The sequence below is a fragment of the Gobius niger genome, assembly GCF_951799975.1.
Source record: "Gobius niger genome assembly, chromosome: 22".
Lineage (NCBI taxonomy): Eukaryota > Metazoa > Chordata > Actinopteri > Gobiiformes > Gobiidae > Gobius > Gobius niger.
Genome location: NC_136873.1, coordinates 7,669,190 through 7,696,843, shown reverse-complemented (window position 1 = coordinate 7,696,843; position 27,654 = coordinate 7,669,190). Strand labels below are relative to the sequence as shown.

The window sequence follows — 27,654 nt, the reverse complement described above, 5'->3', positions numbered from 1 at the left end:
TGACCCAAAAAATGACAAAAATGTGACAAAAAATGACAAAAAAATGATGAACCTACTTTTGAGCAGGGCTGAAAGATATATCGTTATCGTATCGATATCGAGATATGAACATTGACAAAAAAGTGACGAAAAATTGATGAAAAAGTGGCAAAAATGTCACAAGAAATTGACAAGAAATTGACGAAAAAATAAAAAAAATTGACAAAATTTGACAAAAAAATGACAGAAATTTGATAAAAATTTGACAAAAATATTACAAAAATGTGACAAAAAAATGACCTAAATGTAACAAAAAAATGACAAAAAATTTATACAAAATGTGACAAAAAAATGACAAAAATATGACAAAAAATATGACAAAAATTGGATAAAAAATTTACGAAAAAATGAAAAAAAATTGACACAAAAAATGACAAAAATGTGACAAAATGTGACACAAAAATGACAACAATGTGACAAAAAATGACAAAAAAAAATTGACCTACTTTTGAGCAGGGCTGAAAGATATATCGTTATCATATCGATATCGAGATATGAACATTGACAAAAAAGTGACGAAAAATCGATGAAAAAGTGGCAAAAATTTGACAAAATGTGACAAAAAAAATGACACAAATTTGATTAAAAAAATGACAAAAATGTGACAAGAAAAAATGACCAAAATGTAACTAAAAAATGACAAAAATTTGATAAAAAAATTACGAAAAAATGAAAAAAATGTGACAAAAAAATGATAAAAATGACAAAAATGTGACAAAAAATTACAAAAGTGTGACAAAAAATGACAAAGAAATGATGAACCTACTTTTGAGCAGGGCTGAAAGATATATCATTATCATATCGATATCGAGATATGAACATTGACAAAAAAGTGACGAAAAATTTATGAAAAAGTGGCAAAAATGTCACAAGAAATTGACGAGAATTTGATTAAAAAATTACGAAAAAATGACAAAATGTGACACAAAAATGACAAAAATGTGATACAAAATTGATAAAAAAAATGACAAAAAATGGACAAAAAATGACAAAAATATGACGAAAAATTGATGAAAAAGTGGCAAAAATGTCACAAGAAATGGAGGAGAAATTGACGAAAAATTGACGAAAAAATGACAAACATTTGACAAAATGTGACAAAAAAATGACAAAAAATTGACAAAATAATGACAAAAAAATGACAAAAATTTGGTACAATTTTGACCAAAAAAAATTACAAATTTTGACCAAAAAATTACAAAAATTTGATAAAAAATGTGACGAAAAATGACAAAAATGTGACAAAAATATGACAAAAATATGACAAAAAATGACCACAAAAAATGATGAACCTACTTTTGAGCAGGGCTGAAAGATATATTGTTATCGTATAGGTATCGAGATATGAACATTGACAAAAAAGTCATGAAAAATCGATGAAAAAGTGGCAAAAATGTCACAAGAAATTGACGAAAAATGTGACAAAAAAATGACAAAAATTTGATTAAAAATTTACGAAAAAAAAGAAGAAGAAAAAGACAAAAATGTGATAAAAAAATTGACAAAAAAATGAAAGAAAATAGAAAAAAAAAAAAAAAACATCACCCATAACAACGCTTTACCAACATTTCCACAACTTCCCCATCTCTGCTGTGATTGGGCGCCTGGAGCGTGACATCAGCGGTCTCTAGGGGAGGGGGCTGGCAGCAGCAGCGGCAGCAGCGGCAGCAGCAGGTGAGCGGAGGCAGCGCGCGCTCTCTCCCTCTCCCTCCCTCTCTCTCCCCTCTCTCCCTCCGTCATTTACGCACAGACCGTCGGCCAGAGCGAACCGCCGCAGACATGGGCAAGCTGCAGGAATTCGACATCACTTTCACCAACAACAAGGTGGTCTACAGCCCGGGCGAGTCCATCACGGGCACCGTCAAAATCAGGACCGCCAACTCGCTGCAGTACAAAGGTAAAACGCCGCGTTTTTACGCATCGTTTTACGCGGACCCCGGGGGCCGCTGGGAAGAAACTTTCTGCGGATTCGGTCTCGGCTTAGGGAGTGGACAGCGCGGTTGTTGTTTGGTGTTTTTAAGTGCTGGCTCCTGCGCACGAGCCTGACCACATCCTGCTCGTGAACGTGCGCCGAGTTTACCCGCATGTCATGGCGAACACAGCGGCGCATTGTGCCGGAACAACAGGTGCGTAATGACGCTGTTGTAATGGGGGGAGAGTTGGTTACGCGTAAGTTGGTGCTCGTCCATGGCAACTTCCTGTTCTTCTTTTGGCAAACCAGTGCAGTTCCTCCAGTTTCGGCTTTACCCAAATCTGAAAGGACAGTGTAAAAACTCACCTGCAAAACTAATCTAAGCTTCTTCCTCATTTGTTGCTTTTTGATCACAGTTACATAAGCAGTGTTGGGCAATTACTTTAAAACTGTAATATATTGTATATTAGTGAAAACAGCTCTAAATATGTAGTATGTTTTTATATTACACATGACTGTTTCAAAAGTTACACTACTTTGAGTTACTTTTGAGTTACTTTTGAGTTACTTTTGAGTTACTTTTGAGTTACTTTTGAGTTACTTTTGAGTAGGGCGGAAAGATATATCGTTATCGTATCGGTATCGAGATATGAACATTCAAGATATTTTTTTCTCCAGTTTGGCTTTACCCCAGTCCAAAAGCTTCTGGAAAAAAGGTGAGAAAATAGCAACAAAACTGAGACGAAAACAATGATGGAAATGTGACAAAAAAGTGAGAAAACATTGATGAAAAAGTGGCAAAAATGTCACAAAAATGTGATAAAAATTTGCCAAAAAATTAAGAAAATGCGATAAATATTTGACAAAAAAATTACACAAATTTTACCAAAAATTACAAAAAATATGACAAGAAATTTCACCAAAAAATGACGAAAATGTGATAAAAATTTGACTAAAAAATTAAAAAAATTTGACAAAAAAATGACCTAAATGTAGCAAAAAAATGACAAATTTAATAAAAAATTGTCATTTTTTTTTTCTAAAAATGTGATAAATATTTGACAAAAAAATTACAACAATTTGACAAAAATGTGATTTAAAAAAATTGACGAAATAATGACAAATAAATGACAAAAAAGTTACAAAAATGAGTTGAATACCCAACAAAAAAATGATGGAACAAAAATCTGACGTGAGGAAAAAGATCCTCTCGGTTCAGGCGGGAGTTAAGTGGTTAATATCGGCAAAGCAACAATATATCGTTATCGTATTGATATCGAAATAACCCTAACCCTAACCCTAAACATTCAAAACATTAAAATCGAAAAAAAAAAGATACAAACAATATAGATTATCATCAATAAAACTAGGACTGCTCGATTACTGAAAAAATAATTATCACGATTATTTTTGTCATAATTGAAATCACAATTATTTCTGTTTTCTGGACAGTCATAAAAGTACAAATGATTTCAAGTTTGCCTCGATTAAGGAGAGGTCTCTGTTTCACACCTGCCCCCTGCTGGCCGGCCCTGACACCTGCGCAAGCAAACTGAGCGGCGCGGCCTGATGACATCATCACACAGCGCCGTTTGCTCTTTTTCAAAGTCCCGGGCAGGAGTTGTTTCACTTTTCAAGCTGTTTCACCTTGTTGCTATGGAAACAGCTGCAGTGGAGTGATACAGAACGTGATTTAACCGTTGCCGGACGAGGTGCAGAATACAGTTTGTTATGTATATATGGCAAATATGTGAGGAAAAAACAAAAAAAACTCTTAAAAACAACCATCGATATTTCTGAAACTCAACGGAGAGTTACTGAACCTACTTATTTCTTACTAAAGTTCTTACTTCTTTACTAAAGTCACTACTTCTGGGTTAGCGTAGCCGTTAGCATTTATCTCTGCTAACCTGGAAGTACCGATTTTGGTATATATTACTTTTATAGCAGTAGGTTCAGCATTTTTGGCTAACGGGCCTGATAAATAAGTCTGTTCAGCAACTCTCTGTTGAGTTTCAGAAATATTGATTGCGGTCTTAAAGAGTTTTTTGTAGTTTGTAGTTTGTAGTTTTTTGAATTGTGCCCGCCCACAAAGCAAAAAGAGTCAAAAGTTGGGCGTTTGTTACTGATGATGTCATCGCTCCACTTCCGGGTCCAACGGAACTTTAGCTCTATTCACTATATTGGGATTTAGCTGATTTGAACCTGCTGCAGAGGCGACTACAAGGATATTTTTAACCCCTTAACTCCCACCTGAACCGAGCACATTTTCTCCAGTTTGGCTTTACCCCAGTCCAAAAGCTTCTGGAAAAAAGCTGTGAAAATAGCGACAGAACTGAGACGAAAACAATGATGGAAATGTGAAAAAAAAGTGACGAAAAATTGATGAAAAAGTGGCAAAAATTTCACAAAAATGTCATAAGAAATTGACAAAAAATGGACACAAAAATGGACAAAAAAATGACAAAAAATGACAAAAAAATATGACAAAAATGTGCTAAAATTTGACCCAAATTTGACAAAAAATGACAAAAATGTGATAAAAAATTGATGAAAAAGAGGCAAAAATGTCACAAAAATGTCACAAGAAATTGACAAAGAATTGACGAAAAAATGACAAAAATGTGACAATAAAAATAACAAATATGACAAAAAAATGTGACAAAAAATGACACAAATTTGATAAAACAATGAAAAAATTTAAAAAAATGTGACAAAAAATGACACAAATTTGATAAAACATTAATGAAAAAATTTTAAAAAATGTGACAAAAAATGACAAGAAAATGATTAAAATGTGACAAAAAAAATTACAAAAATTTCACTAAAAAATTGGCAAAAAAAAATGTGACAAAATGTGATAAAAAATTTATGAAAAAATTACAAAAATGTGACAAAAAATGACAAAAAAGTTGCAAAAATGAGTTGAATACCCCCCCCCCCAAAAAAAAATGATGGGGAAAAAAATCTGATGACGTGAGGAAAAAGATCATCTCGGGTCAGGCGGGAGTTAAGAGGTTAAATATCTGGTTACACAGAAATTTTACATTTACTCTGGATTTTCTTTAGTAATGCTTTTCTGGCATCAATCATCAACTATTTTTTTCCATACACAATGAAGGCCTATTTTAAATATGAAACTATCTTCATTTTACCTTGAGAAATGCTGAGTTATATTGTTCGAATTCGGTGTAAACCAGTTTCTGGCCTTTTTACCTGTTGTTATTTCAGCAGGAGATTCAGATCAAGTTTTTCGCTGTGTTTATCAGTGGAACTCTCAGCTGATAAAAATGAAGATACAAATTATGTCTTCATTAACCTGTTAAAGATTGTTTTTTTTAGTCAGACAGAAAGTTTGTTTAGCTGCTTTACTCACTTCAGTCACTTCCTGTGATTCTTCCAGGTGACGCTTCTGAGGAACATCACAGGAAGTGATCGAAATGAGTAAAGCAGATAAACAAACCGTCTGTCCTTCATGAAATCACTGCTTCACTGAAACAACACGATCATTATTACTTTAAACAGATGCTGCTGATGCTGCTGAGGAGTTTTTTGAGCCTGTCTTCAGAGATTGAAGCATTGTGTGATTTTTCTCCTGTTTCTACTGTAGAATAGTAAAGTGTAGAAGATCACAGTGCTCAGTTATTACATTTCAGCTTCATGCAGCAACAAGACACAAATCTGCGAGAGGCTTGGCTCACTCGCACTCTCTCACTCTTTCTCTCTCCCTGTTAAGCTACATAAATGCACTCTCTGAATCACAAACCTCAGCCCCTCGAGCTTAAATAAGCAGTAGCTAAAACCTCAATTTAAGGCTGGGTATTGGTACATTTTTTACCGGTACTTTAACAATACGTTTTCGATACCGATACCTGAACGATATTTTTTTCCATACTTATACGAAAATATTTGTCATATTGAACCATAAAACAGATTTACTAATATTTTCTTCCATTTAATTTCTTTTGCATTTGTATCATTTGTCCCATTTTTTTTTCAATTTTTTTTCCCCATGTTTGTACATTTCCCCCCCCAAATTTACCCCATTTCTTCAAAATTTTTCTACCTGTTTTTTTTTTTTTTTTTTCAATTTTGCGTGAATTCAGAATTTTTCCAAATTTGTAAATTTTTCCCCCAAATTTTTCAAAATTTGTTTCCACTTTTTCTCAATTTTGCCCCTAAAATTACCAGTTTCCCCCCAAAAATTATTAGATCAATTAGATATGATGGAGTTAAAGTCTGGAACAGACAGATCCATCTTCTGAATTCATTCACCTCATTATACATGTATAAAAACAAACTAAAACATACATTAATGGCTGAGTATTTGTGCTGAGTGCAGAGCAGAGACTCAAAGGAAATGATTGTATGAGTATTGTATATTCGACACGTATTTGTATTTGACTTGGGAGTGGTGTTGTTATCAGCCTATAGGCTTCTACCTCTCCCAGGCACATGTTATTATTATTATTCATTATTTTGTTGTATATTCATACATCCGAATGGATGCTTTTTATGTTCTCTTTTTTTTATTTTTACTAGTTATGCTAAAGTGATAAATATAGATAAATAAAAATAAAATAAAGATTTTATATTTTTTTCAGTACTTCAGTTTTTTCCATACCTATACTAAAATATTTGTCATATAGAACCATAAAAGAGATTTACTAATATATGACTTTTCCTTTTCCTTCCATTTAATTTCTTTTGCATTTGTATCATTTGTTTGAGGTGAAACATCAGAGAAACTTCCTTCAACGACAAAAGGGCAGAAAAAACACTTAACAAGTTTTTCACATTTTTATCCAAAATTTTTCATATTTTTCAAAAATGTTCCCAATTTTTGTTCCTGTTTTTCCCCCAATTTTACCTAATTTTTCCCATTTTCTTTCCTAATTTTTACCCAAATTTACCCTTTTTTTTGCAAATATGTTTCCACTTTTTCTCAATTTTTCCAATTTTTCCCCCCAATTTTTTCTACCTGTTATTTATTTATTTTTCTCAATTTTCCTCCTAATTCTTTACAAAATTAACCCATTTTTTTCATTTTTTCAAATTTTAGTTAAAGCAGTACTAAGTAACTCTTGCCCCTAGAGGCCATAAGCGCAACTGCAGGTGTCGTAGCAAGTTACAATTTTTTAACTTATTAATTGTCTTGGAGAGTAAATACGACGCCGACAGGAAAGGCGAAGGGAGAGAGGGATATTGTGCATCCAATCCAAAGGAAATATTTTTTTTTCACTCAAACTTGGCTGTAAATACTGTTTAAAGTGACGTTAGCCCACAGTTAGCTTTGCCCATTAGCATGTTAGCTTCTTCTTTGTGATTCCGTTAGTGTGTATTGGTGACTCCGGTCCGGTGGCAGACAAGTTGCAAACATGGTTTTCTGGCCAGAGACACCAGGGGGAGATGAAAGACCCTCCAATCATCCCATTAACACTTGTATCACCCCCACAGGGACGACGGGAAGGATTTATTAAGGTAAACACGTTACTTAGTGCTGCTTTAAACTTTGACCAACAGCATCAAAACCTGAATATACCGATTTCACATTACTTATCGGTAACTGCTTTTTCAATACCTTTATTTTTTGATACAGGTAGAACCTAAACCGTTTTTCCATTTTTCCCAGACTGCTCTCATTTAACGGTCCTGCAAGGCCGTGGGAACCCAGGGTGCTGAGGGCGCTGCAGCACCCCCTGGTGGATAGCTTGTGAACTGCAGGCAATATTAACCCCTTAACTCCCACCTGAACCGAGCACATTTTCTCCAGCTTTAACCCCAATCCAAAAGCTTCTGGAAAAAAGGTGTGAAAATAGCGACAAAACTGAGACGAAAACAATGATGAAAATGTGAAAAAAGTGAGAAATCATTGACGAAAAAGTGACAAAAAATTTACAAAAAATGACAAAAAATTGCGAAAAAAGTGAGAAAAATTTGACGAAAAATTGAGAAGACATGGACGAAAAAGTGCTAAGAATTTGACAAAAAAAAAGTGAATAATTTGACGAAAAAGTGACAAAAAATTTACAACAAATGACAAAAATGGACAAAAAAGTGAGAAAAATTTGACGAAAAATGTAGGAAAAAATGGACGAAAAAATTTAGAAAAAGTGACAAAAAAATTAGAAAAAATGACAAAAATGGACAAAAAATTGACAAAGAAGTGAGAAAAAATGGACGAAAAATGGAGGAAAAAATTGACGAAAAAGTGATAAGAATTTGACAAAAAAATGCGAATAACTTGACGAAAAAGTGACAAAAAAGTCACGAAAATTTGACAAAAATGAGACGACTGCCCAACAAAAAAAGTGAGGAAAAAAATCTAAAATATCTTCCCACGGCTCTGCGGTCCTGTGTACACTATGTGAGCAAACGCAGTTCTCTTAATAGTGAAACATTGTTCCGCAATTTCCCAAAACTTTGCAGTACTCGCTAAACCAGCTCAGTGCAGTACACGATTTCACGATACTGCAGCCCTTTTAAGTCCGCTAATGTGTCCACAAGAGGCTGCATCAGGTACAGAGTGAGGCGGAGTGAGGCGGAGTGAGGTGAGTGTATCCCGCGGGGTTTCCAGGGAGGCGCACAAAGCTGCCATTGTGTCGTCCGTCTTTGCGGGGGATTGTTCTGTGTTCATAAAGTCCCGCTATCAACTTAAAGTCCTTCTTCCCCCCCGGCTCCAGGAATGTTAATGGACGGGCACTGTTTACCCGGAGCGTTGCCCAGATAGAGCTGAGGTGAAGGGGGTGCGGGATAGAGGAGCAGGAGGAAGTGAAAACACACGATATTGTGGAGATGTTTTGGTTTTTGAAAGTGACTTCGCATTCGTGTGTAATGAAAGGTCATCTGTTATGGACTCTGTGATGTGGAAAATGTTATCAGTGACCGGTAAATCACATGCAGGTTGTTATGTCATGGGAATAAATGGAGACGGGGCAAAGTTCCCGTCATAAATCGTTTCATAATTTGTCTTTTCGTTGTTTGGAAGTGAGAGGATTTCTCTTACAGTTTGTTTGTCTGGAGATGTTTCCTTTGCCGAGAAGGAGCATCAACCAAAACGGGGTTCGATTTTAGGCTCGGTGCTTTTTAATCTGTGTATGCTCCCTCTTGGTGATGTCATCAGGAGACTTTCACGGTTATGCTGATGATACACAGTTATCTCCAGCTTAACCAGGACAAAAGTGAAATCTTAATCATCGGCCGAGAGAGACATCGTCATTTTTTTGTCAATTTTTTCTCACATTTTTGTCATTTTTTTGTCATTTTTTTGTAACTTTTTTGTCAATTTTTTGTAATTTTTTGTCAGATTTTTATCAGATTTTTGTCATTTTTTTGTAACTTTTTTGTCAATTTTTTGTAATTTTTTGTCAGATTTGTATCAGATTTTTGTCATTTTTTCGTCATTTTTTTGTCAATTAAAAAAAAAAAAAATCATCAGATTTTTATCACATTTTTGTCATTTTTTTGTCATTTTTTGTAACTTTTTTGTCAATTTTTTGTAATTTTTTGTCAGATTTGTATCAGATTTTTGTCATTTTTTCGTCATTTTTTTGTCAATTAAAAAAAAAAAAAATCATCAGATTTTTATCACATTTTTGTCGTATTTTTGTCATTTTTTTGTAACTTCTTTGTCATTTTTTGTCAGATTTTTATCACATTTTTGTCATTGTTATGTAACTTTTTTGTCAATTTTTTTAATTTTTTATCAGATTTGTATCAGATTTTTGTCATTTTTTTGTCATTTTTTCGTCAATTAAAAAAAAAAAAATCATTAAAATTTTACCACATTTTTGTCATTTTTTTTGTCATTTTTAGTAACTTTTTTGTCAAATTTTTATATCATTTTTGTCATTTTTTTGTCACATTTTGACACATTTTTGCCACTTTTTCATCAATTTTTCATCACTTTTTGTCAATTTTGTATCAATTTTTTTGTCAATTTTTGGTCATTTTTTTGGGCACATTTTTGTCAGATTTTTGTCAAATTTTGGTCATTTTTCGTCAATTTCTTGTGACATTTTTGCCACTTTTTCATCAATTTTTCGTCACTTTTCTGTCAATATTTTCTCACTTTTTTGTCACATTTCCATCATTGTTTTCGTCTCAGTTTTGTCGCTATTTTCTCACCTTTTTCCCAGAAGCTTTTTGACTGGGGTAAAGCCAAACTGGAGAAAATGTTCTCGGTTCAGGCGGGAGTTAAGGGGTTAACTGACTAATCTATTTATTTAATCCGAATATATAAAATACATATATGGGAGGTTGTGCCAGGCGCTTTGTGATACCTTTTGGTATGAAAAGCGCTTCATAAATAAAGTTTGATTGATTGATTGAGATGCACTGGCAGATCTCATGACCGTAGGTGAGGGAAGGAACGTAGATCGACCGGTAAATCGAGAGCCTCGTCCTTCAGCTCAACTCCCCCTTCACCACCTCTTTCTGGTGGAGAACAATGGCCTCGGATTTGGAGGTGCTGAGTTGGCATTAGCCACATTAGCAGACTGTTGCTAGTCATGGCATGTCCATACTGACTGGGGTTTAATGAAACTGACTTTAGTTAATCTTGTAGCTAACCAACTTTCACCGCAATGTTTCTCTGTTCCCCTGAGGCTTAGGCAGTTGTGGGAGGACCCTTTTTTTTTTTTCAAGAGGGGGTATTCTGCTTATTTCAGTCCCATAGCACCAGTCTATATCACACTACAATGATGAGCAAACCTTCTGTTGGTCTGTAAATGCAGTAAATTAGAATAACTGCCTTGTATAAAATGTCTCTCTCAAAATGGCTGTAGTGAATGTCTCTTTAACCCCTTAACTCCCACCTGAACCGAGCACATTTGCTCCAGTTTGGCTTTACCCCAATCCAAAGGCTTCTGGAAAAAAGCTGTGAAAATAGTGACAAAACTGAGACGAAAACAATGATGGAAATGTGACAAAAACAGTGAGAAAACTTTGACAAGAAAATGACGAGAAATTGATGAAAAAGTGGCAAAAATGTAAAAAAAAATGTCACAAAAAAATGACAAAAAAATGATAAAAAAAATACCAAAATTTGACAAAAAATGACAAAAAATGACAAAAATGTGACAAAAATGTGACAAGAAAATGACCAAAATTTGATAAAAAATTGATGAATAAATGAAAAAAATGTGACAAAAAATGACCAAAAAATGGCTAAAAATGTGACTAAATAATGACAAAAAATGGCAAAAAATGTGACTAAATAATGACAAAAAATGGCAAAAAATGTGACTAAATAATGACAAAAAATGGCAAAAAATGTGACTAAATAATGACAAAAAATGACAAAAAAAATGACAAAAATGTGACCAAAAAATATGACGACAAATTGATTAAAAAAAAAACCCAAAATTTGATAAAAAATGACGAAAAAAATAAAATAAAAAATGTGACAAAAAATGACCAAAAAATGACAAAAATGTGACAAAAAAGTTACAAAAATTAGTTGAACACCCCCCCAAAAAAATGATGGAAAAAAAAATCTGATGACGTGAGGAAAAAGATCCTCTCGGTTCAGGCGGGAGTTAAGAGGTCAAGAACCTCCGACCCTTTCCGACACGCCCCCTCCACACGCTGTCTGTGGCATCAGTGGGGAGGGGGTTCTGCTGAGGAGCAGTGGTTGGTTACTCGGCTGGTGACGTAAAGCTCGGAGGCGTCTCCAGGAGGTGGGGGCGTTCCTAGGAGGACTCAGGCAAACCTATCCCTAAAATGGCCGCCATCAGAGTTTTTACAGATTACTCAGAAATACGTGAATGTGCCAAGGCAACACTTCAGCCATGTTTTTAATGAGGGAATGACAGAATAACGTGATGGAAAGCTTGAAAAAAAACAAAAAAAAGATCTGTTCGCGTCTGGTCCGGGTCACTTTGGCTCGCAGTCTAAACATAGCACATTTTTCTATTCGTGATTTATCGTCAGAGAACGAACATCAACCTTTTAAACTTCTAAAAATACATTTCCTCACTCACGCTTTTCCGAGGTCTCTTTTTCACTCGCGCTGCACTTCATCCTCGCCTCTGGATCGTTTTAAGTCGAGCGCTGCCCCGGACACTGTGAGATTATCACCCACAATGCCGCTGTGCCCGGGGACAGATGGCGTCTCAGTGGAGGTCAGGATGGGTGCTGGGTGCGAGCTTGTGAGGTCACCGTGTCCCGGCTCGTCACTGCCCAAGTCTAAAACAAATAAATAACAATACTGAGCCACTCTAAATCGCAGTTAAAGCCACAGGGAGGAATGTTCCAGGTTAGTTGTGGCAAAAACTCCTCCTTAGTTGTGGCAAAAACTCCTCCTCACACATTCGCTAACATCCTGAAGCATCACTTTTAACCTCTTACTACCCGCCAAGCCCTTATGTGTTTTTGTCACTTTTTTGTTACTTTTTTGTTACTTTTTTGCTGGATTTTTGTCTTTTTTTTTGTGGATTATTGTCTTTTTTCTGCTGGATTTTTGACATTTTTTTTGCTGGATTTTTGTCTTTTTTTTGTTGGATTTTTGTATTTTTTTGCTGGATTTTTGTCTTTTTTTTGCTGGATTTTTGTAATTTTTCTGCTGGATTTTTGTCTTTTTTTTTTGCTGGATTTTTGTCTTTTTTTTGTTGGATTTTTGTCTTTTTTTCTTGGATTTTTGTCTTTTTTTGCTGGATTTTTGTCTTTTTTTGCTGGATTTTTGTCTTTTTTTGCTGGATTTTTGTCTTTTTTCTGCTGGATTTTTGTCTTTTTTTTTGTTGGATTTTTGTCTTTTTTTGCTGGATTTTTGTCTTTTTTTGCTGGATTTTTGTCTTGTTTTGCTGGATTTTTTGTCTTTTTTAAGGTGGATTTTTATCATTTTTCTGCTGGATTTCTGTCTTTTTTTTTGTGGATTATTGTCTTTTTTCTGCTGGATTTTTGACATTTTTTTTGCTGGATTTTTGTCTTTTTTTTCTGCTGGATTTTTGTAATTTTTCTGCTGGATTTTTGTCTTTTTTTTTTGCTGGATTTTTGTCATTTTTTTGTTGGATTTTTGTCTTTTTTTGCTGGATTTTTGTCTTTTTTTGCTGGATTTTTGTCTTTTTTCTGCTGGATTTTTGTCTTTTTTTTTGCTGGATTTTTGTCATTTTTTTGTTGGATTTTTGTCTTTTTTTGCTGGATTTTTGTCTTTTTTTGCTGGATTTTTGTCTTTTTTCTGCTGGATTTTTGTCTTTTTTTTGCTGGATTATTGTCATTTTTTGTTGGATTATTGTCACTTGTTTTTGCTGGATTTTTGTCATTTTTTTTGCTGGATTTTTGTCTTTTTTTTGTTGGATTATTGTAACTTTTTTGCTTGATTTTTGTCATTTTTTTTGTAGGATTTTTGTCATTTTCTTTGCTGGATTTTTGTCATTTTTTTCTCTTTGATTTTTACAGTTTGTCAGGTCAACAGAGTCTCAGTCTGAGTCAGTGTTTAAACTGCTCAAGACGCTAGCATGCTACCGGTTAGCAACCGTCAATCAACTGCCAATGGCTTCAACACGACCAACACATGTGTGGCTCACATCTGTGAACACTGAGGAAATACTACAGTACCAGCTCTGACCTCTGTCACATGTTGTGTCCAAGGCTAGACGTTTGTGGTTCTGGGCTTTCTCTTGAGGTCAGAGCTGAGCTGTTGAAGCTAAATGCTAACCAGTAGCATGCTAGCGTCTTGAGCAGCTTAACTCACTGGTTTGTTCACATAAAAGTACATCTCTGGGCCCGTGTTTTTACTCTTATCTTCTTAAGCAATGATTACAAGTACATAAAAATGCCACTGTCAATCAGCTGTCTGTCATTTATATCCTGAGTGGAGATATTTATTACATGTTGTAGTACTGCATAATGCTACTTTGGTATTCAAAATGGCCGCCATAACAACAAATGTCACATGACTGAAAGGTATGCATATAAAGACCCTGGCTTGAAAGTTGAAGTGAGGGCACAACAAGTCAGCAGTGAAGCTACCTGGAACCAGAAAGCAAGAACTAAAGACTTGTTATAAAATCCCATTACTGTATGTCTGGAAAGGAACACAAATATACAAAGTGTTATCTAGGCCCTTAACCTCTTAACTCCCGCCTGAACCGAGAGGACGTTATCAGATTTTTTCCCATCATGGGTTTGTTGGGTATTCAACTCATTTTTGCAACTTTTTTGTCATTTTTTGGTCAAATTTTTATCACATTTTTGTCACATTTTGTCATATTTTTTGCCATTTTTTTTTCACATTTTGTTCTTTTTTTTTGGTCAAATTTTTGTCATTTTTTCATCAATTTTTTTTATCTTGCGAACAAATGACAAAAATGTGACAAAATGTTACAATAAAATACAAACATATGACAAAAATGTGATTAAAAAATGACAAAAAATTGACAAAAAATTAACAAAAAAATGACCAAAAAATGACGAAAAAATTGACGAAAAATGTCAAAAATGTGACAAAAAAATGACAAAAAAAATATTAAAAATTGCTGAAAAAATGACAAAAATGTGACAAAATGCTACGAAAAAATACAAAAATATGATACAATTTTTGACAAAAAAATGACAAAAAAGACAAAAAAATGACAAAAAATTTACGAAAAATGACAAAAATTTAACAAAATGCTACAAAAAAATACAAAAATATGATAAAAATTTGACAAAAAATGGATAAAAAAATGACAAAAAAATGACAAAAAAATGACAAAAAATGGACAAAAATATGATAAAAAATGGACAAAAAATGACAAAAAAAAGACAAAAAAAAAGACCAAAAAAAAGACAAAAAAATGACAAATATGTGACAAAATGACACAAAAAAATACAAAAATATGATAAAAATTGTACAAAAAAATGTGTTACCTGGAACCAGAAAGCAAGAACTAAAGACTTGTTATAAAACCCCATTACTGTATGTCTGGAGAGGAACACAAATATTACAAAGTGTTATCTGGGCTCTTTTTTTAACACACCGCCCACAACAAAGCAATCTCGTTTGTTACTTTTACTGTTACTTTTTCCACACACGTTGGTCCGCGGCGTCTCTTCTCTCCGTCGCTTCAGTTTCTCCGCTCCCACTTCGAGTCCTGCCTCTGCCCTTCCCGGCTCCAGCGGAGGCTTTTACGCCGTCTGTTAATGTACAGTAAATGCATCACCAGCTCCTGTGTGCTGTGGACGGTCCCACCGATGAACCGCTGCACTTAGAGCTGCACAAATAACAGACTTGTTTTTAATGAACCTTTTGTTAATGTACTTAATAAAGACTTCCCCTAGTTTCTAACTATATGCTTAAATTAACCCACAGGAGATAAATATAGTTAATACCAGACAGACCCTCTTTCTTTCTATCTCTTCTATACTTTGTTTTGTATTTGTCAATTGCCTTGTGTACGAGTTGCCTTGCCTATAACAGATTGTGGTGTTGTCTTCTCAAGGCAGGATAAGAAGCAGGTCTCAGAACATCGCCACATCCTATAACAACACATTTTTGTTGAAATTTTGTTGAATTTTTGTTGCATTTTTGTTGCATTTATGTCACATTTTTGTCACATTTTTGTTGAATTTTTGTCACATTTTTGTCACATTTTTGTTTCGTTTTTGTCACTTTTTTTTTTAATTTTGTCATTTTTTTATTGAATTTTTGTCACTTTTTTGTTGCGTTTACATCCTTGTTTTCTTCTCATTTTTGTGGCTGTTTTCGTACTTTTTTCCCCAAGAAGCTTTTTGATTAGGGTAAAGCCAAACTGGAGAAAATGGGATCCGTTCAGGTGGGAGTTAAGCGGTTAATCCTGAAGAAATGGCTGCGCCCAGATCTGCCTCAGCCTGACTCATGCTGAGCTGTACTTTGGGTTCCACCACTTCCTGCCTTTTCGTCTGTGGCTTCATTCACATCGTTGTATTGTTGTCTGGAGAGGTTCCTGCTTTAGGTTTAAAGTCATGTTTAAAAGTGGGTGTATTTATTTTGACCATGTTTTGAAGATCCCTCATCAAGAACATACCAGTAGTTGTATTTTTGCTTCATTTCGTTCACTGTAGTTGCTTTTTAACCTCTTAACTCCCGCCTGAACCGAGAGGATCTTTTTCCTCACGTCATCTGATTTTTTTCCATCATTTTTTTGTTGGATATTCAACTCATTCTTGTAGCTTTTTTGGCATTTTTTGTCATTTTTTTGTCCAATTTTTATCAATTTTTTGTCACATTTTTAAATTATTATTTTTGTCATATTTTTGGCTTTACCCCAATCCGAAAGCTTCTGGAAAAAAGCTGTGAAAATAGCAACAAAACTGAGACGAAAACAATGATGGAAATTTGGCAAAAAAGTGAGAAAACATTGGCAAAAAAGTGACAAAAATGTTACAAAAAATGAAAAAAAATTGATTAAAAATCGACCAAAAAATGGGAAAAAAATTGATTAAAAATTGATAAAAAATTACAAAATTGTTACAAAAAAATACAAAAATATGATCAAAATTTGACACAAAAATTACAAAAAAAGACAAAAAAAATGTGACCAAAAAGTGAGAAAACACTGACAAAAAATGACCAAAAAAATTACAAAATTTGATTAAAAAAATTATAAAAAATTGATGAAAAAATGACATATATGTGACAAAATGTTCCAAAAAATACAAAAATATGATAAAAAATTGACAAACAAAATACTAAAATTTGACCAAAAAAAAGACAAAAAATGTGACAAAAAAAGACAAAAAAAAGACAAAAAATGTGACAAAAAAGTGAGAAAACACTGACAAAAAAATGATGAAAAATTTACGAAAAAGTGGCAAAAATGTCACAAGAAATTGACAAAAATGTGACCAAAAAAAGGACAAAAATATGATAAAAATTTGACAAAAAAATTACAAAAATGTGACAAAAAATTACAAAAAAAAAAATGAGTTGAATACCCAACGAAAAAATTATGGAAAAAAAAATCTGATGACGTGAGGAAAAGGATCCTCTCGGTTCAGGCGGGAGCTAAGCGGTTCAGACAGTGATGACATTGCTCCACTTTCTTCACACTTTTTGCTTGCTTGTGTATGTATTGTAATGTAATGGCTTCCGTGCGTAGCTCTATATGACCTGGAATGATCCGCCTCTCTGGACTCACAGCTCTAAAGTGACCAGATTACACACATCATGACGGACAACTGGTCTTACTGTCGGTCCGAGCCGCTTCATATCAGATCACAGTATCACATCTCAGTCCATTTGTCTTCCAGGACTTACAATCGACTGGGGATTCCTGTATTGACCTGAAGTTGTGCCTCAGCCCGGTGTCTCCCCTTACCCGCACCGGCTCCAAACAAACAGCATTCAGTCCGTTATTCATCTCACCGTTCTGCGCTCGGTTACCAAGTCGTCCTCGCATGAAATAAATCTGTTTGGATATTAATAAACGTGGCTTTCTGTGAGGGGGAAAAACTCGTCCGTGCTCCATTATTGATGACAGGACCATTAGACAGAAGCTCGGGTATTGATCGCGGGTGAGCTCGACTCAAAACACTTTACTTACACATTAGCAGGACCACCGGGCAATGTGGGTCTGAGCTTTCAAATGAGGCGCTACACTGGCCTATAGGACATACAGTATAACCCCTTAACTCCCACCTGAACCGAGCACTTTGTCTGCAGTTTGGCTTTACCCCAGTCCAAAAGCTTCTGGAAAAAAGGTGTGAAAATAGCGACAGAACTGAGACGAAAACAATGATGGAAATGTGACAAAACAGAGAGAAAACATTGGCAAAAAAGTGACGAAAAATTGATGAAAAAGTGGCAAAAATGTAGAAAAAAAAATGACAAAAAATTGACAAAAAATTGATAAAAACTGACAAAAAAATTGACAAAAAAATGACAAAAAATGACAAAAAAATGACAAAAAAGTTAAAAAAAAAAATGAGTTGAATACCCAACTAAAAAATGATGGGGAAAAAAATCATTGACAAAAAATTGATGAAAAAGTGGCAAAAATGTCACAAATGTTGACAAAAATTGACAAAAAAAAGACAAAATGTGATAAATATTTGACTAAAAGTTACAAAAATGTGACAAAGAAATTACAAAAAGTTGATGAAAAATTGACGAAAAAAATGTGACAAAAAAAATTAAAAGAAATACTTTTTTTTTTTTTTATTACAAAAATGTGACTAAAAATGACCAAAAAATGACAGAAATGAGACAAAAATTTGACAAAAAATTACAAAAAATGGGACAAAAAAATACTAAAATGTAGCAAAAAAATGACAAAACTTTGATTAAAAAAATTGACGAAAAAAAAGGAAAAAGTGTGACAAAATGTGACAAAAAAATTACAAAAATGTGATAAAAAATGGACGAAAAAATGACAAAAAATGACAAAAAATGACAAAAAATAACAAAAAAAATGACGAAAAGGTTACAAAAATGAGTTGAATACCCAACAAAAAAATGATGGAAAAAAAATGTGATGACGTGAGGAAAAAGATCCTCTCGGTTCAGGCGGGAGTTAAGAGATTAAGATCCAAAGTTTGGAGTTGGAGTAGATTTGGCCTTAGAGCAGATAAAACCTATTCTTGTCAATGGAATAAGCGCAAGTCTTTTCTTATTTTGGAGAATTTCAAGCGAATAATAAATATTTTTACAGTAAAAGTTTCCAGTGGGATTTCTATTTGTTCCATTGACATTAGTGTTTTGATCTGATCTTAGATTAGTTCAAACCGACTCAAATTTAACATAAAAAAAACTTTTACTCAAGTGATTTTAAGTCATTTATCTCATTTACGATGGACATTTTCCCAGTGTATATGATGTACAACACTGGCATCTGTAGAAAGTGATGCTTTACTTCAATTGCTTCAATGGGAGGGTCCGGCCCTTGGTCAGTGACTCTCAATGACTCACTGTGACTTTACAGTTATTATTTATTTGAGTATCTATCTTATTTTCTATCATCATATGTATTGTTGTTGTAAAGCGTCCGGGGCGGAGGCGTCTGTCTGTCCACATTAGCCTCCTGGTGTCTCTCACTGCCCCGCCCGCCTCCTCTGTTCCTACGTCGCTTATTAGAGTCACAGAGACACAGGATTTAAAGGGATGTTTCAGGGTTTTTGACATAGACATTTCCTAGTCATCCAGAGTGTTGCTGATTTCTGGAGATATTTTTTTGTTTGTAATTCATGCAGTTCTTATGTTTGAAGAGTTTCGTGGTGCTACACATTTACTGTCATTTTTTGTCAATTTTTTGTAATTTTTTGTCAATTTTTTTTAATTTTTTCGTCAATTTTTTATCACATTTTTGTCATTTTTTTGTTACATTTTTGAAATTTTTTCGTCAATTTTTTTCATTTTTTTATCACATTTTTGTACGTTTTTCATCCATTTTTCATCAAATTTTTGTCATTTTTTTAAAAATTTTGTCATTTTTTCGTCAATTTTTTATCACATTTTTGTAATGTTTTTGTCACTTTTTTTTTTTTTTTTTATCACATTTTTGTCATTTTTTCATCCATTTTTCATCAATTTTTCATCAAATTTTTGTCATTTTTTACATTTTTGTCATTTTTTGTCAATTTTTGTAATTTTTTCGTCAATTTTTTATCACATTTTTGTAACTTTTTTGTCATAATTTTCATTTCTTTATCACATTTTTTTCATTTTTTCGTCAATTTTTCATCAAATTTTTGTCATTTTTTTGTCAAATTTTTGGTCATTTTTTGTCAATTTCTTGTGACATTTTTGTCACATTTTTGCCTCTTTTCCATCATTGTTTTTGTCTCAGTTTTGTTGCTATTTTCACAGCTTTTTCCCAGAAGCTTTTGGACTGGGGCAAAGCCAAACTGGAGAAAATGTGCTCGGTTCAGGTGGGAGTTAAGGGGTTAATGCAGGCTAGCTGATACCATAGAATTGCACTAGCCTAGCGCCACAAACTCTTCAAATATAAGAACTGCATGAATCACAAAAAAAATGAAAAACCTCCAGAAATCAGCAACACTCTGGATAAGTAGGAAATGAGGCCCTATATCAAAAATCCCGAAATATCCCTTTAACCCCTTAACTCCCACCTGAACCGAGCACATTTTCTCCAGTTTGGCTTTACCCAAATCTAAAAGCTTCTTGGGAAAAAAGCGACAAAATGGAGACGAAAAATGAGGATGTAAATGCAACAAAAAAGCGATAAAAAGTGACAAAAAAGTGACAAAAGAGCAGCAAGAAAGTGACACAAAAGTGATGAAAGTGCAGCAAAAAAAAAAGACAAAAATGTGTTAATAAATTTAAAAAAAAAAAGAGCCAAAAAACCCAACAAGAAATTGACAGAAGCAGGGGCGGACTGGGGCTGAAAAACAGCCCTGGACTCTGACCGGCCTGGCCCAACCCCCCGCCTTAACGGAGCGCATTTTCTCCAGTTCGGCTTTACCCAAATCTGAAAGCTTCTCGACTGGAGAGCAACAATGTAACGGCTCATTTGAAAGCTAAGACCTGAAAAAGTTATTGTAACATTTTGTCATATTTTTAATGTTTTTTCATTACTTTTTTTGTGGCGTTTTGTTGTTCTTTTTTCATCATTTTTTATTGTGTTTTTGTCACTTTTTTCTATCATTTTTTGTTGTTTTTTTGTCACTTTTTTCTATAATTTTTTATTGTGTTTTTGTCACTTTTCTCTATCATTTTTGTTGTTTTTTTGTCACTTTTTTCCATTATTTTTTGCTGGTTTATTGCCACTTTTTTCCATCCTTTTTTATTGTGTTTTTGTCATGTTTTTGTTTGCTTTTTTCCTTGCTTTGTTGTTGTGTTTTTGTTGGCTTTTCATCACATTTTTCTTCACTTTTTGTGTTGCTTAAGAGGTTAAGCACTGTTGCTATATGCTATATATATGCTGTTTAGATGCTTTAAATGTTCAGTTTTGTAAATTAAGAATGAGGTATTTACCCGTGCATTACAAACCGCTTAATCGTGTATAGCCAACGCATTTATTACACAATGCGATAGTTTTTTAGTGTTATTATAAACTCCGTCTCCACTCGCCCTCGCTCTCTGTAGCCCGCGGTGACGGTCGCCCTCGCCGTGGCCTCTGTTCCCGTGTACTCGTCGTGTCCTGCAGGTGTGTGACAGTGGGTGTGGTTCAGATGACAGAGGGGACGGGAGTGACACAAACACTCACTGAAACCTGACTCGGAGGCGCACACACCTTTATGTAAACAAGCTCTGACAGGGCGGTGACAGAGGTGAGGTTTCTTTCTATCACAGCGTCCGAGTGTGACCTGAGTCTGGAGCGGGCCTTGGATTCCCCAGTCCAGAATGAGCCACATAAAGTGTTTTCAGACTTTACTATTCTGCACAATTTAACCCTTAACCCCCACCTGAACTGAGCACATTTTCTCCAGTTTGGCTTCACCCCAGTCCAAAAGCTTCTGGAAAAAAGCTGTGAAAATAGCAACAAAACTGAGACGAAAACAATGATGGAAATGTGAAGAAAAATGTATGAAAAAGTGGCAAAAATGTCACAAGAAATGGACAAAAAATTGATGAAAAAATTACAAAAATGTGACAAAAAAGTGACCAAAAAATTACAAAAATGTGATAAAAATGTGACAAAAAATTACAAAAATTGAAAAAAAAAATGGATGAAAAAATGGAGGAAAAAATGACAAAATATGACAAAAAATTGATAAAAAATTGACAAAAAAATTACAAAAATGTGACAAAAATTTGAGAAAAATCTGACAAAAATGTGATAAAAAATGACGAAAAAATTACAAAAATGTGACAAAAAAGTGACACAAAAATTACAAAAATGTGACAAAAAATAACAAAAATTTATTAAAAATTGATGAATAAATGGAGGAAAAAATGACAAAAAAGTGACAAAAAAATTTGATAAAATTTGACAAAAAAAATTAAAACATTTTGACAAAAAAGTGACAAAAATATTCATTTCATTTGCTACAAATTTGACAAAAAATGTCAAAAAAATGACAAAAAAATGACAAAAATTTGATAAAAATTTGACAAAGAAAATACAACATTTTGACAATATTGTGACAAAAAAATTACAAAAATGTGATTAAAAAATGACAAAAAAATGACAAAAAAGTTACAAAAATGAGTTGAATACCCAACAAAAAAATCTGATGACGTGAGGAAAAAGATCCTCTCGGTTCAGGCGGGAGTTAAGAGGTTAAAGCAGTACTAAGTAACTCTTGCCCCTAGAGGCCATAAGCGCAACTGCAGGTGTCGTAGCAAGTTGCAATTTTCTAACTTATTAATTGTCTTGGAGAGAAAATACTACGCTGACAGAAAAGGCGAAGGGACAGAGGGATATTGTACATCCAATTATACCATCGAGATACATTTTTTTCACTCAAACTTGGCTGTAATTACTGTTTAAAGTGACGCTAGCCCACAGTTAGCTTTGCCCGATAGCCTGTTAGCCTCTTCTTCGTGATTCTATTAGTGTGTATTGGTGCCTCCGGTCCGCTGAAAACATAATGAAGTTGTTTCTCCTGTTTGTGTCTTGCCCTTCGAGAGCCATGATGCGGTTTGTTGAATAGCTTCGGGTTAATCACATTGCGCTCGTCTGTTGCTTCCTGACCGGCCTCCGCAGACCCGCTCCTCCGTGACGGGGGCGATAAGGCGTTTCCTGAATCAGCGGTCAGCGGCTAATCCCTCGGCCGTGCTCCGAGTTATCTGCTCCTCGGAAATGAGCATCGGGATGACTGTGTGAACCGGCACACTCGGGCTCCCAGTCCTTCTCTGTCGCTGCTGGAGCGGAAAGTGTAAATTAATATGAGTTTAAACATAGATTTCTGTCTTGCATAAACTGTAGGTAAATATTTTTCTCTACACACAACAACTTCAGCGTTTGAACATTGCAGCAAATGTAACTCATCACCTACAAGATTTACAAGAAGCTTTTCGTGTGGGGCAATGGAGGAGAGGTTAAATCCACACAAAGACAAAACACTTATATTTTCAGAAACTTTCTCTGTGAGCCTGAAGCAGCTCAGTAAATGTGAGCGTCCACATGAGTCGACTCAGGGCTGTGAAAACAAATCATCCTCCAGGCCTGTGTGAGGCGCTGTGACGCTAACACAGAGAATAGAACAAGACGTAGAGGCGCATGTGCGGTAAACTTTTGTGGAAATGAAACTGATTCAGGGATTTAGGAGTGACTGATTTGTCAGTGACTTTTACTGTCAGTCCAAAAACACAGACTGACTCGTGTTTTTCTACTCGTCACCTGTGGAGCAGTGGAGCAAAGAGGGGCGGAGTCAAACCATCACAGATCCATGAGTAAATCTCACTATAAGGTCAGTAGATTATGGATCACAGACACAGTGCTCCTGCTGTGACGTCATCGCTTTAGTAAAAGTTGCGGAGACGTCGTAAACGGCGTTTTGAGATCTTTCCGCTCTTTCTTTTCATACGCACCATCTGCAGACTGTGACACTTTGTCTCTAAAAAAAAACTAATCATTTTATGTAAAATTTACTTTTAATGGGCTTTTCTCTATGAGACCCAGACCTACCAATAGACAATGCGAACTACAGAATTGTACATTGCTCCGTTTACCCCAACGCCCCGGGGTCAATTTACCCCATTTTTTCCATCTTTGAGAACAGTTGTGTTTATTTAAACTATTTATCTGCTTATATACTGAACATAATGACAGACATCAGGAAAAAAAATTAACCGACATGTGTTTCTTTCATGATCGCGGCAAAAATTCACTTTCTACACTGCAAAAAGTAATTAACTAGATCAGTATAAACTGATCTCAATTTGAGCAAAATAACCAAAATTTTAGTTGTTTTGACGAGTTAAGAAGTTGTTGGGCATTTGTCCCAGATTATTTCACTTATTCTGAGATGTTTCTGACTCGTTTCGATACATTTCGTCCTTATTTCAGGTCATTTTCTTTGCCAATGGGGTAAGAAAACTGGTCTTATCTCATTTGACTTTCTTATTTCAAGCGAGATTTACCCTAGAACTGGTCTGAAATGTAACAGTAACAATGTAACTTGAAACAGCTACAGAGAGTCATGTGTTTCAGCTGAAGTGAAGTTGTCTCTTGGTTTTTCTTTTCATCCACAATTTTCTTGGCAGTTGTTGCTGAAATATGTGTTGGTCGACCTGATCTGGTTTTAACAACTGCTGATTGACACTTTCAGTACCTTGGATATCTTTTTTTTTATTACCCTTTCCCATTTAATACAGTTCATGTACCTTTTCTTTTGCTTTCCTCATGACTGAATGTGCATTTATTATGATTTACACTTGTATTATGACCCAAATCAGAGATCGAAGGCCTGTTAAAGTACCTTAAAATGTCTTAGCAGAGCACCCTTTCCACCCCGCCTGGACTTTACCCCAGTCCAAAAGCTTCTGTAAAAAAGGTGTGAAAATGGCAACAAAACTGAGACGAAAACAATGATGGAAATGGGACAAAAAAGTGAGAAAACATTGACAAAAAAGTGATGAAAAAATGATGAAAAAGTGGCAAAAATCTCACAAAAATGTTACAAGAAAATTGACAAAAAAATGACAGAAATGAGATAAAAATGTGACCAAAATTTACAAAAATGTAGCAAAAAATGACAAAAATTTGATAAAAAATTGACGAAAAAATGAAAAAAAATGTGACAAAAAATGACAAAAATGTGACAAAAAAACTACAAAAATGTGATAAATATTTTACAAAAAAATTACAAAAACGTTACAAAAAAATGAAAAATAAAATGTGACAAAAAAATTACAAACATGTAATAAACATTTGACTAAAAAATGACAAAAATGTGACACAAAATGACAAAAATGTAGCAAAAAAATGGCAAAACTTTGATAAAAAATTGACCAATAAATGAAAAAAAGTGACAAAAAATGACAAAAAAATTGACCAAAAAATGATAAAAAAGTTAGAAAAATGAGTTGAATACCCAACAAAAAAAATGATTTAAAAAATCTGATGACGTGAGGAAGAAGATCCTCTCGGTTCAGGCGGGAGTTAAGAGTTTGGCGTTGGAGTAGATTTGGTCCGGCCTTAGAGCAGATAAAACCTATTCTTGCCAATGGAGCAAACACAAGTTTTTTCACCTCAGCCGTTCAGAGCGATGAAGCCTCACGATAATGACGGTTTCTGCAGTTCGATCCACAGCTGTGCGCTCGATAGTGGCTCGTTCCTCTTCGACGCACATGCACTTTTGTGAGAGAAGCCACTTCCTGTTTGAGCGCCGAGCTGCAGGCGTCAGTGACTGGGGGATGTTCAGTGCAGATCAGGACCGTTGTTTGGAGACGTAGAGGTTTGTGTCGTAAATGTGAAATCCAGAAAACACCGCTGGCATGTGTGCGGCTGAGGGATCCACCAGAATGGAGTTAAACGTCACATAAATGTCAAAGGAAATCACATTTACATTGTAGCAGTGGGACAGATAATAGGGGTGTTCATCTGTAGTGTTTTTTAGTGTATTTGTGCCACTCACCAGTAAAGGCTGAACCTCTTACCACCCGCCAAAACCAAATGCATTCTCTCCTCTTTGCCATTGTCGTCACTTTTTATTTCCCTTATGTGTTTTTGTCACTTTTTTATGGCACTTTCTTTGTTATTTTTTGATGCATTTTTGTCACATTTTTTGCTGGATTTTTGTCATTTTTTTGCTGGATTTTTGCCATTTTTGGTCACATTTTTAGCTGGATTTTTGCCATTTTTTGGTCACTTTTTTACTGGATTTTTGTCATTTTTTTTGCTGGATTTCGTCTTTTTTTTCCTGTATTTTGGTCACTTTTTTGTTGGATTATTGTCACTTTTTGCTGGATTTTTGTCTTTTTTTTTCTGATTTTTGTAATTTTTTGCTGGATTTTTGTCACTTTTTTTGTTGGATTTTGGTCACTTTTTTGCTGCTCTTTTGTCACTTTTTTCTGGATTTTTGTCACATTTTTTGCTGGATTTTTGCCATTTTTTTGTTGGATTTTTGCCATTTTTTGCTGGATTTTTGCCATTTTTTTGCTGGATTTTGGTCACTTTTTTGCTGCTCTTTTGTCACTTTTTTCTGGATTTTTGTCACATTTTTTGCTGGATTTTTGTCATTTTTTTTCTGGATTTTAGCCACTTTTTTGCTGGATTTTTGTCATTTTTTTGCTGGATTTTTGTCACTTTTTTGCTGGATTTTTGTCATTTTTTTTCCTGAGTTTTTGTCATTTTTTGCTGGATTTTTGTCACTTTTTTGTCACATTTTTTGCTGCTCTTTTGTCACTTTTTTGCTGGATTTTTGCATTTTTTTTGCTGGATTTCGTCTTCTTTTTCCTGTATTTTGGTCACTTTTTTGTTGGATTATTGTCACTTTTTGCTGGATTTTTGTCATTTTTTTTCAGGATTTTTGTAATTTTTTGCTGGATTTTTGTCACTTTTTTTGTTGGATTTTGGTCACTTTTTTGCTGCTCTTTTGTCACTTTTTTCTGGATTTTTGTCACATTTTTTGCTGGATTTTTGCCATTTTTTTGTTGGATTTTTGCCATTTTTTGCTGGATTTTTGCCATTTTTTTGCTGGATTTTGGTCACTTTTTTGCTGCTCTTTTGTCACTTTTTTCTGGATTTTTGTCACATTTTTTGCTGGATTTTTGTCTTTTTTTTTCTGGATTTTAGCCACTTTTTTGCTGGATTTTTGTCATTTTTTTGCTGGATTTTTGTCACTTTTTTGCTGGATTTTTGTCATTTTTTTTCCTGAGTTTTTGTCATTTTTTGCTGGATTTTTGTCACTTTTTTGTCACATTTTTTGCTGCTCTTTTGTCACTTTTTTGCTGGATTTTTGCATTTTTTTTGCTGGATTTCGTCTTCTTTTTGCTGGATTTTGGTCACTTTTTTGTCACATTTTTTGCTGCTCTTTTGTCACTTTTTTGCTGGATTTTTATCTCTTTTATGCTGGATTTTTGTCACTTTTTTGCTGGATTTTTGCATTTTTTTTGCTGGATTTCGTCTTCTTTTTGCTGTATTTTGGTCACTTTTTTGTTGGATTATTGTCACTTTTTGTCACATTTTTTGCTGCTCTTTTGTCACTTTTTTTCTGGATTTTTTGACACTTTTTTCTGGATTTTTGTAATTTTTTGCTGAATTTTTGGTCACCTTTTTTGCTGTGTTTCGTCTTTTTTTTGCTGGATTTCTGTCAATTTACATCCTTATTTTCTTCTCATTTTTTGTCGCCATTTTGAAGCTTTTAGATTTGGAGAATTTGGAGAAGAGGAGAAAACATGTTCAGGTGGGAGTTAAGAGGTTAAGAAACAATGTCCATGTGAAGCCAACATTAGGTTAAAGAATCCAGTGAAAGAAAATCTGATCAGTTTTCGTATGACAAAAGCACAGCATTGCCAAAGGAAGAGTCCCAAAAGATCTACAATAACAGTAATTTAATCAGGCACAGACCAGAGAGGGAATATCTAATTATAAAATATCTTTTGAAAACATTCAAACCAACTTTAGATATGGCCAGATATTCTATTGCCTACTTCTCATTAGAAAATCTTTATTTTATTATATTTACATCGGCCTCTGTTTCCTGTCCTGTATGAAATAACCCTGGAGTTGAGATCTCTACAACCAGATCAAAAGAAAGTAATTCTTGTCTAACATTGTAGCCGGTGCTCATCTGTCACAGCCCTGTGTCTCTGTAATGGCCTGATCAATATGTAATGAGCGACATGAATAGAAGCAGGTGTAAAATATTCATTCCAGCTATAGACCACCTGCCCC

At 34.4% G+C, this 27,654-nt stretch overlaps 2 protein-coding genes across 2 annotated transcripts in view; both read left to right on the top strand.

Annotated features, from left to right (window-relative positions):
• Positions 1-27,654, top strand: part of phpt1 (phosphohistidine phosphatase 1) — a 207,046-nt gene that overhangs the window by 94,693 nt on the left and 84,699 nt on the right. The gene's annotated exons all lie outside the window — the stretch shown is intronic.
• The window catches only part of arrdc1b (arrestin domain containing 1b), a 66,561-nt gene continuing 40,675 nt past the window's right edge, over positions 1,769-27,654 (top strand). Inside the window, exon 1 of the mRNA XM_079581281.1 lies at positions 1,769-1,936. Within this exon, the coding sequence (XP_079437407.1) occupies positions 1,819-1,936 (118 nt within the window). The 5' untranslated portion in view covers positions 1,769-1,818. The remainder of the gene's footprint in view (positions 1,937-27,654) is intronic.